General features: G+C 39.2%; 1 protein-coding gene across 1 annotated transcript; it reads right to left on the reverse strand.

The window, feature by feature from the left end:
• Positions 1-6758: 6758 nt before the first annotated feature.
• LOC147557946 (uncharacterized) lies at positions 6759-7553 on the reverse strand. The gene has a single exon (XM_086658967.1). It carries the CDS (start codon positions 7551-7553, stop codon positions 6759-6761), a length of 795 nt encoding a protein of 264 aa, XP_086515093.1.
• Between the last annotated feature and the right edge of the window lie 3712 nt (positions 7554-11265).

The following is an 11265-nucleotide window of genomic DNA, read 5'->3' on the forward strand; positions in this document are numbered from 1 at the left end:
GGCAAACAGAAAAGGAGAGAGCGGATCGCCTTGCCTAATACCCCTGCTCACATTGAAAGTGCTGCCCGGACGCCCATTGATGAGCACCACCATCGAACTCGTAGAAAGACAAGTGTTAATGAGATTGGTCCATCTGCAAGAAAAACCCATCAATTTCATAACACTCTCCAGATAACTCCATTCAATTCTGTCAAAAGCTTTAGACATGTCTAACTTTAGCCCAAAGTAGCTTTTGGAACCCTTAACTTTCTTGAATGAATGGATAATCTCTTGAGTGATAATAATATTATCAGTGATTTGTCTGCCAGGGACATAAGCTCGTTGAAAAGGGGATATGATATCAGTTAGAATGGGTTTCAGTCTGTTAGCCAGGATTTTGGTAATGATCTTATACGTGGTGTTTAGCAGGCTAATAGGACTAGTGGTGGCCAACGGGCCGTGTCGTGCCGGCACGGCCCGTTTGGCAGTCGTGGCGTGTCAGACACGCCACGGCCACGCCAGGCACGGCTTGAGCCGTGCCGTTCCGTGCCCAGACCACAAAGTTCTGGGCACAGAAACGGCCCATGGGAACGGCCCACCCGTTTCCGTTGCGTTTCTGGCCGTTTCCGTGGTCGTTCCGTGGCGTTTTCGTAGTCGTTCCCGTGGCGTTCCCGTAGTCGCTTCCGCGGCTCCGACCCATTCGTAAATATTTTTTTACTTGTCAAAAAAAGGTAATAAAAGAAATATACATTTTTTTTTTCAAGTAAAAAATTGTGATGTACAAAAACTTTAGAATCTATGTCATATCTTTGCTTATTTTATTGGAGAAGAGTTGTATAAAGACTCTCCACATTTACTTTATATTTTGTGGTTTAGGTGTGGGACTATCTTTACCACTTTATTTGTTTATTTTTCTGAAAAAAAGTTTTAGTTTGTTTCAACAAAAAAAAATCTAAGTAAAAAAAAAAAAAGTAAAACCTCTTTTGTTAAATTCAAATAAATAAATTGGGCCGTTGCTAGCGTGTCGTTGTTGCCGTTTCCGTTCCGTGTCGTTCCGTGCCCATGGGTCGTGTCGTGTACGATCCGTTCCGTGTCGTTCCTGTGTGTCTAACGGGCCGTGTTTAACGGGTCTGGCGCTCTAAAATCCCAGCCCCGACACGGCACGCCAGACCCGTGACGGGTCTGCACGGCACGGAACGGACCGTTCCGTGCCGTTCCGTGTCCTCAAATAAACGGGCCGTGCCGGTCCGTTTCTGTGTCGGCACGGCCCGTTGGCCACCACTAAATAGGACGGTAGTCGGCCGGCGATTGCGGAGTTTTAGTTTTAGGCAGAAGGCATATGTGAGTGTGATTCGACATCTCAGGAAGAGTAGAGTGCTGAAAGAAAGAGTTGGTCATGAGATGAATGTCATCCTTAACTGTTTCCCAATTAGATTGGTAGAAATAAGGAGGGAAACCATCTGGCCCTGGTGCCGCCCCAGGCTTAAGAGAGAAAATTGCCTTCCGAATCTCATCGGAATGCGGAATCGCTGTAAGAGACTCATTTTGCTCATCCGAGATCTGAGGTTCGAAGCAACTAGTAATAGTCGAGGAGATAGTAGAACCCACTGTGATGGAAATCTGCTGAATATGTCTCGAAAAGAGCGTCGCAATTTCCGCTTCATCATTCACCCACGTATTATCCTCCTTCTTAATGGCCAGAATCTTATTCCTACGAAGTCTAGTGGTGGCCTTGGCATGGAAATACTGAGTATTTCTATCACCCAAGTTGATATTAGCAATTCGAGATTTTTCCTTCCAAAGACTCTCTTGCTGAAGAAGAAGATGCTCGATCTGGGAGTAAGTAGTTTTGAACGCTTCAGCATTATTAATCCTTTGAAGATTCTGAGTGAGCTGCTTAATAGTCATCTCCAGATTACCGAATACTTCTTTGTTCCACTTAGAGAGCTTAATGGCCAGGGAATTAAGCTTGAGTTGAATCTGATGGGGAGGTTTAAGCCAATTGGTATTGATAAAGCTAGCGCAATTTGGGTGAGACATCCAAGTGCGAATGAACTTGAAATCAAAGAGGTTATTCCAATTAGCTTGCCACTATATGAGAGTGAAAAAAAGAATTAGTTTGCCACTATATGAGAAAGTGAAAACTTCGGCACACATATTTATCTTTATCCTGTGTCTAAAATGACCTGACGGAGATAATATTTTTGTTAGTCAACTTCAACAGTCAACATCCTTTCTCTTCTTCCTCTCTGACGTAGATTTATCGCTTACAAACAAGTTTACGGTCACTTATCGACGATCTTCACAAAAAAAAAGTTGTTCTTTCTTTTTATTTAAATCTCGTCCACACATTCCTCCTCTCCCACCACCACCACCACCACCACCGCCGCTTCCATCTTTTCTTTTATCTCTATTAGGGGAGCATTATATTACAATATGATTTGAAATCGCAATATAAGAAACTCATGTGGGGTTTCAAAGTAACATGGGTTTCAATTCCAGAAACCTTAATTGAGGGTTTATTTTTCAAAAATCTCGACGAAGATTCACAAACATTGGAGTTTTCGAAAATGAGAAAGGAGTGTTTATGGTGACTCAGTGACCACATCATGGAGCATAGAAATCGACAAGGATTGAATCGAAGTTTGATTTGTTTAAAGTCCAAGTCGGTTCTACATTGGAGTTCTTTCCTACTTAATCTGAAGTTGGAGATTTCGAATCCACTATTCTTGTGTGTGTTTAATTTCCACTCAACTACCATTTGTTTATTGTTTTGTTAGAGATTTAGATTAAACTTTGAATTTCCATTTCCTAACTTTAAAACCCCCAAGTAATTGAAGATTATCTTAACGTAACCTTTTAAGGAGGAGGGAGACAGACAATGATGGTTGTTGACTTTAATCAGGGGCGGCCCGGGCCCAAAGCAACCAAAGCGGTCGCTTTGGGCCCCAACATAGTGAAGGGCCTCAAGTTTCGAATTTTGTATACTGACTTTGAAATAATAATTATATTTCAAATAGATTTAAGACATGAGTTAAGTTGTAGCTTAGTGGATAAGGGCATGGACTTTATGGAAGAGGTCAAGGGTTCGACTCCTCTTTATAGCGTTATTTGGAATTTTACTTATTTTTTCAAATATGCACCATATTAGGGCCCCAAATTTAATTTTCGCTTGGGGCCTCCCAAATGTTTGGGCTGGCCCTGACTTTAATAAACCTGATTACTAGAAGACTATCGTAATCTAACCTTCTAAAAAAAGGGAGAGACACCGACAATAATGGTGGGACAAGCTGATGGTTAAGGAGAAGGTGGTGGTGGAAGGAAATGGTGGAGATAAGAAAGAAATGGTGGAGATAGGAGGAGGAGAATTAAAAAAAAAGGAGAATAAGAACGAGAATGAGAAGAAAGAGAAGGAATTGTCTTATGGAGAGAACGAAAAATATATCACTTGTTAAGTTTGACCAAAGGAACTGTGACATGGAGAACTAAATTAAAATGTAAGACAAATATGGGGGCCAAAAGTGTACAAATTGGGGTCCAATGTGGAGTTTTTTTTTTTTTGATGAAGGGAAATACCATTAATATAAAGCGTCTATTACAAGCCAACTTAAAATTCAGAAAAGAATGATGCTACATCATTCCATATTTTCTTATACCCATGAGTACGTCCCCATTTAGCTAAAGCATCAGCATAGCCATTTCTAGACACATAAGTGAAAATAATTCCCGAAAATTTAACTTTGATGTTCTTGATCTGTTGGATGATATCTTGAGATTGCCATTGAGTTCTTCCTTCATCACCGTTGATAGCTTGGATTATTGACTTGTTATCACTTTCTAGATGCACATAAGCAATTTGTAGTTGCCTCGCTCCTAGAAGCCCATATAATATTGCTAAGCTTTCACATTCTTCCGCATTCTGTCATCGTACAATATCTGCTGCTGCCATTAAAATTTTGGCATCTGCATCACGCATAATGTAACCAATCCCTGCTTGTTCTGTAAGGTTCATAAAAGAGGCATCTACATTGATTTTAATATAAGGTGCCGTAGGAGGTTTCCATGTTTGTATATCCGTTTTTTCCTTACTCTTAGTGGTGATGCAATTTTCTGTTCTGAGTGGGGTTGTAGTGGTGCTGTTTATCCTTTCTATCGTTTGGACTGGATTCTGTTTATTCGTCGTAAAACAGTTCTCACATCTGGATTTCCACAGTAACCAAAGAATTTTAGCATACAGATTAATAGTTTCTTCTTCAAGGGACTTCCATTGTTGAATCCATTGCATAATGGTCTCAATATGATCAGTTCTAACATTATAATGAAACCAGACTGCCTTCGCGAAAGGGCAATGAAGCATGACATGATCAATAGTCTCTTCCTCATTGCAGTTAGTACAGGAGTAATTATTTCCAATGAACTTGCCAATTCTAGCTCTGACTGGTAAGCCATTCGTACAACATTTCCATAAAAATAGTTTAATCCTTGGGATAGTGTTCATATTCCATATAAAGAACCAGTCCATCTGGTCATTAGTGTTAAACATTGAATTGTTGCGTAAAAAATTGTACATGGATTTAAGCGTGAAATTACCTGATTTTGTCAGTGTCCAAATGGCTTTATCCTCTTCATTAGGATTGAGATTGATGCTGAGTATTGCCCTGCAAATGTCATTATTAAAAAACATATTAATAACATTTAAATTCCAATTTCCATTCGTAATAAGTTGTGAAACCCGATTCAAAGAGCATCCTCTATCATTCGTAATGGGAGGTGGATGGTTAGGTATCCAGTAGTCCGTCCAAATATTGATTTGCTCTCCTTTGTTGATGTTCCAAAATATCAGACTCTCACTTTGATGATAGTGTTTAGATATAGATTTCCACGGCCACGAGTGATGGTTCTTGGGCGGTTTAGGTTTATTTGAGTTGTGAAAATACTTTCCTTTAAGCATTTGGACCCAAATAGCCTTCGGATTATTGATTATCCGCCAGTTTAGTTTGTGCAAAAAGGCTTGATTATCAAGAAGAGGAAGACGAAACCCAAGACCTCCAAATTTGCGAGGTTTGCAAATAGAGTTCCAATTGATCGTACGAAAAGTTTTGGATTTTCCCCACCAAAAAGTCCTTTGAATAGACTCAATGCTGTTGCTAATGCCTTTAGGAAGGGCAAAGCACTGCATCTGGTATCAGGGAACGGCCGCTACGATTGTAGAGATGACTACCGAGCGGCCAGCTTGCGAGAGGAGATGAGTTTGCCATTTGGCAAGCTTATTTTTGATTTGAGTGACAAGAGAGTTGAAAGCTTGTTTCTTGTTACGATCAATAAAAAGATTAGTGCCAAGGTATTTGTCCCCAGATGACGAAATGTGGACTTTAAGTTCTCTGATAATCATCCGTTTGAACTTGGGGTGCGAATTTTTAGAAAAGAATATATTCGACTTCGCATAGTTGATCATCTGGCCAGAAGCTTCACTGAATTCCTTAAGAATTTGTTTAAGGTTGTAGATATTCTCCAGAGAGTTTTGCCCAAAAATGATGCAGTCATCTGCGAAGAGGAGATGTTTGATCGAGAAGTTCGCGTTAAGGATAGGAAAGCCGATGAAGGAAGAAGCACTATGATTATTCTCAAGAAGCCGACTAAGACCTCTATGGCAATGGCAAACAGGAAAGGGGAGAGTGGAGCTCCCTGCCTAATACCCCTACTAACATTAAAAGTACTGCCCGGTCTCCCATTGATAAGAACCGCCATGGAGCTGGTAGAAAGGAAGGTCCTAATAAGATTGATCCAAGTGTTAGAAAAACCCATCCTCTTCATAACGTTCTCCAGATAGCTCCATTCAATTCTATCAAAAGCTTTAGACATGTCTAATTTTAAACCGAAGTAGCTTTTTGCTCCTTTGACTTTTTTGAAGGAATGGATGATTTCTTGGCTAATAATGATATTATCAGTGATTTGTCTGCCAGGAACATAAGCTCCCTGGAAAGGGGAGATAATATCAGCCAGAATGGGTTTAAGTCTATTAGCCAGAATTTTGGTAATGATTTTATATGTAGTGTTCAGCAAGCTAATAGGACGATAATCAGCAGGAGATTGAGGAGTTTTAGTTTTGGGTAGAAGGCAAATGTGAGTATGGTTTGACTTCTCAGGAAGAGTATAGCTCTGAAAGAAAGTGTTTGTCATAAGTTGAATATCATCCTTAACAGTATCCCAGTTAGACTGGTAAAAATATGGAGGAAAACCATCTGGACCTGGAGCCGCTCCCGGCTTGAGAGAGAAAGTGGCCTTCCGAAGTTCCTCATATTGCGGAAGCGCCGTGAGAGCTTCATTTTGAACTTCCGAAATCTGAGGGTAAAAGCACTCCATAAAGTTAGTAGAGATCACCGAACCCGCTGTGGTGGAGATCTGCTGAATATGCTTGGAAAAGATCATCGCTATCTCCACTTCATCATTCGTCCAAGAGTTATCCTCCCTCTTAATGGCAAGTATCTTATTCTTGCGAAATCTGGTGGTTGCTTTGGCATGGAAATATTGAGTATTTCTGTCTCCCAAATTGATATTTGCAATTCTAGACTTCTCCTTCCATAGACTCTCTTGCTGAAGAAGCAGGGTCTCGATCTGGGCGTAAGTGTTCTTGAATTCTTCAGCGTTTTAATTCTCTGAAGATTCTGAGTGAGTTGCTTGATCTTAGTATCCAGATGACCAAAGACCTCTTTATTCCATTTGGAGAGTTTATTTGCAAGGGAATTAAGTTTGGATTGGATTGGGTTATGGATGTTGATCTAATTGGTGTTAATGAACCCGGCACAATCAGGGTGAGACATCCATGTGCGAATGAATTTAAAGGGTTTACGACCAAGAGCGGACTGGTTTTTTGTCGAAAGAAGAATAGGGTTATGATCAGAACCTAGAGTATCAAGATGATTAACTCTGGATTGAGGGTAACTGGTAAGCCAATTATAATTTGCAATCGCTCTATCCAAGCGTTCTTCAATCAGATTACCTGCAAATTGTCTATTAGTCCAAGTATAAGGATAACCAATGTAACCTAAATCATGGAGGCCCAGCTTATTTATGAAATTTTTGTGCAAATGAATCGTCGGAAGATGAGCCGGTTGACCACCCGACTTTTCCGACGGATCAAGGATGCAATTGAGGTCGCCTATAACTAACCACGGGGTCTTGTCACAAGGGGCCAATTTACTGAGCGTCTCCCATGGTTTCATTTTATTGTTCTTATAAGGGCTACCATAGAAACCTGTCAGCAAAATTTTATTACCCAAAGTGACCTCAGTAATATTGACATGGATCATATTAGTGTCAGCATGAATAATCTCCGTGTCATAGTTGTTGTTCCAAAAAAGAGCTAAACCCCCGGCTTTATTCACCGGGTCAATAACATGTTTATTGAATATATTATTCCTATTCACCATTTTGTCAATATTAGCATTCATACATTTCGTTTCAGAAAGAAAGATAATATCAGGGTTATGAGTGTTGATAATATTTAGAAGGTGTTTACGGTTGGCAAAGTTGTTGCAACCTCGAACATTCCAGGCCAGCACCTTTAAATCCATCAATCCAACACCCGATACGACAGACAATGCCGCAAAACTCAACCCTAATCCTAAGAGAGAACAGCACTCCCAAAAACTAATAACCGGAACTCGGAGCTCTAAGAAAACTGCCGCTAAAACTAGAGCCTAAATCGCCCCCGGGCTAGCCCTCAAAGACAAGGCTCTGGAGGCACACTCCTAGACCTAAGATCAAAGACCTAAACGAGAACTCTCAACCTATCTCTTGCAGTCAATATCCTGAAGGCACCCCCCCGAACCCTGGTTCACCTATCTAAGAGCACTCACTCCACCAAACTTGCCAAGTAAGGAACTGGACCCTGAAAGCGCCCCTAAGAAACGCTTCTCAAACTCTGCCCTTTAAAGGTACCCCTAAGCCTGACTCTCCAAGCTATAACCCAACCCAAAAAGGCACCCCTATAAAACTCTAGAAGACAGACCTAAGCATACACCACAAACTCTCTCCTCAAGGCTACAAGTCTACAGGCACTCCCTACTACTACCTCTCCACTAACCAGAAAGCCCAACGTGGTACCTCCAAAAAACGACTCTCAACTATAAGAGGCCCCTCCCACTCGACTCGCAAAAAGAGGTAAAACCTGCCCCAGAGGGAATCTAAAGGCACACACTAACTAACTATCAAAATCTCTCTAAGTTGCAGGAGGACTAAACCTCACAGGCGAACTAACATGAACTCAAAAAACAGGAAGAAACACAAGGAGACAATCATGAAATAAGAGAGAAAGAAAGAACCAAAGAAAGCCACTAACTCACAATCAAGAAAAGGAGACAGAAAAGATATAAACATATCCCAATTTATGATCTATATATGGCCATGGCATATCCGGTCGAAAGGTTCTTTTGATGTAGGATCACAACGAGTTCCGTTGGCCTCTTGTTTGATGCTAATAAATGATTCATCTTAGGCTTATTGACTCAAATAAATGGAGTGAAGCTCACTCAACAAAATATAGTAAACAAGGTCATATAAATATCCCTTTTATGTGACATTTTGTATAAAAAATATGAGGTACCTAAATAGTGTACTAGTGCGGCCTCAAAGATTGGCCCAGACTTGAGTGGCAAAATCTGAGTGATTGATCGATGGGCTTGAGTTACACATTGTTATGTTGTAATTTACTTGTTAGTTGTTGTGTTATAAATGTAATTTCTCTTGGGAAGCATTTTGCCTCATTTGCTAGATAAGTGGGTAATTAAAGTGTGGGGAAGTGATGGAGTTCTTGGGGGTGTTAAAGATTGGGCCAAGCAATTTGGACGTGGGGAAAGAAAAAGAAAGAGTGACAAACATTCGACTACGGGGACCCTCGTGCTTATCACGTGCTCTTCTTCCTAGACCTAAGACAACTGCCCAACAAAGTTTCCGTTTTTCTTTTTCTTGTGCTACGTGTCACTCGATTATATCTCCCTGATGATCTAATCTCCGCACGTGACTTTGAAGGTCTTTACACTGGGATGCCCCAAATCCAACTTTGATAGCTCAACATTGCCAAAAATTTGTAAATTGATTTTTTGTTAAAGCAAATTTGTATGTTGATAGTGTGAAGAAATCCGCCATCAACATCAGCTTCTAGTAGGACATTTAGCTAAACTCTAGGGCATTTCATCATCTCCATTTTCATATTTCTCCAACAACAATAATGTCCTATTTTGAACATGAAAGGTAATGCAAGAGATGTGTAGAATATGAGTGTGGAATTTGCTTTAGAGGCACCTCATCCTTGCTTGTGTGAGGTGGAGGCAAATCACTTATGCTGCATGCACCTCGTATGTTTGATCTTAAAAATAGTTTATGGGCAGTGACATAATGCCTCATAACACTCTCAAATGGATGACCATTGTCGTTTCTACAATGATTGTCTTACATTAAAACCTTGACATAAAATCCTTGACCCTAAAACTCAAAGAAAAACGAACGTTGTTGAAAACTATAAGATGTGGGGGTTAAGCTTTAGCTGCTTCGTTATAACTTTGCTGAAAAATCTTGTAGGATAAAATGGACAAAGATAAATAATACAACTCAGATATAGTTCAATGAATACACAAGACTTCACAGTAGAATGAACGCTTTCTCTTATGCAAAAGAAAATTTCCCCTTGAAATATCATCTTGATAAATCCTTTCTTGATTTGAGGAATGTAAGCCGCATTGTCTTTATATATTATAATGGACAATTTTGTAGTTTAAAATAGATCACATGAGTTTTTAATGGGACTAACAATAGACGTAACTAAACACATTCTCTAATAGTTTCGTGGAAAGCAATATTTTCTGAATGATTGGAAAATGTAGCTGACATACTCTCCTTACTCGATCGGCATGAGAAAGTTGTGCGACCATTGGTAAACATGTAACAAGTAAATGAAATCTCTTTATGTGAACCAAAGATATATCCAACATCCATTTATTTTACTACTTGTGAATCATTAGATGGAGTCTTTTGAGCAAAGTAGCTCCATGTGAGTAGTTTCTCGAAGATATCATTATATTATAATGGACAATTTTGTAATTTGAAATAGATCACATGAGTTTCTAATGGGACTAACAATAGACGTAACTAAACACATTCTCTAATAGTTTCGTGGAAAGCAATATTATCTGAATGATTAGAAAATGTAGCTGACATACTCTCCTTACTCGATCGGCATGATAAAGTTGTGCGACCATTGGTAAACATGTAACAAGTAAATGAAATCTCTTTATGTGGACCAAAGAGATATCCAACATCCGTTTATTTTACTACTTGTGAACCATTAGATGGAGTCTTTTGAGTAAAGTAGCTCCATGTCAGTAGTTTCTCGAAGATATCATTATATTATAATGGACAATTTTGTAATTTGAAATAGATCACATGAGTTTCTAATGGGACTAACAATAGACGTAACTAAACACATTCTCTAATAGTTTCGTGGAAAGCAATATTATCTGAATGATTAGAAAATGTAGCTGACATACTCTCCTTACTCGATCGGCATGATAAAGTTGTGCGACCATTGGTAAACATGTAACAAGTAAATGAAATCTCTTTATGTGGACCAAAGAGATATCCAACATCCGTTTATTTTACTACTTGTGAACCATTAGATGGAGTCTTTTGAGTAAAGTAGCTCCATGTCAGTAGTTTCTCGAAGATATCAAAGAATTTGTGTCACAACGATCCAATGTTTCTTTGTTGGTGAACTTCGCTAGTAAGTTTATTGCAAAAGTAATGTCAGACCTAGTACATTGAGCTAAATTTAGTAAGACGCCAATGTCACTTAATATATGGCACTTCTAGATCGGGGAGTGTTTCGTTTTCTTCCTTCAGACTAAATCGGTATTTTATATATAACAACCATATTCAGGGGACATGCATTGTCCATGTTAAATCGTTTAAAATTTTCTTAGTATATAAACTTTGATTTTAAAGTGTAACGTTACTATTTCTCTCAAAATGAAAACCAATGTAGAATTTTATTTTTCGGAGATCTTTCATCTCGAGTTTTTTTTAAATATTTTGCAGCCTTGCAAACATTTCAAGTATCTCAATAATGTTGACGTCATCAGCACATATTGCAATTACAGGAAACTCAATATATGACTTCTTAGTAAAGACACATAGGCATATAGGAATATTTACATATTCTTTTTTGATTAAGTATTCACTTAGAATATCTCATCAAAAAAAAAGTATGCACTTAGGCGATTGTACCGCATC

Source organism: Eschscholzia californica, unplaced genomic scaffold (assembly GCF_041429995.1).
Source record: "Eschscholzia californica isolate CP2 unplaced genomic scaffold, dmEscCali1.0.p SCAF_2, whole genome shotgun sequence".
Lineage (NCBI taxonomy): Eukaryota > Viridiplantae > Streptophyta > Magnoliopsida > Ranunculales > Papaveraceae > Eschscholzia > Eschscholzia californica.

Excerpts from the sequence above, each read along its gene's own strand:
- LOC147557946 (XM_086658967.1), bottom strand. The coding sequence starts at position 7,553 with ATGGATTTAAAGGTGCTGGCCTGGAATGTTCGAGGTTGCAACAACTTT.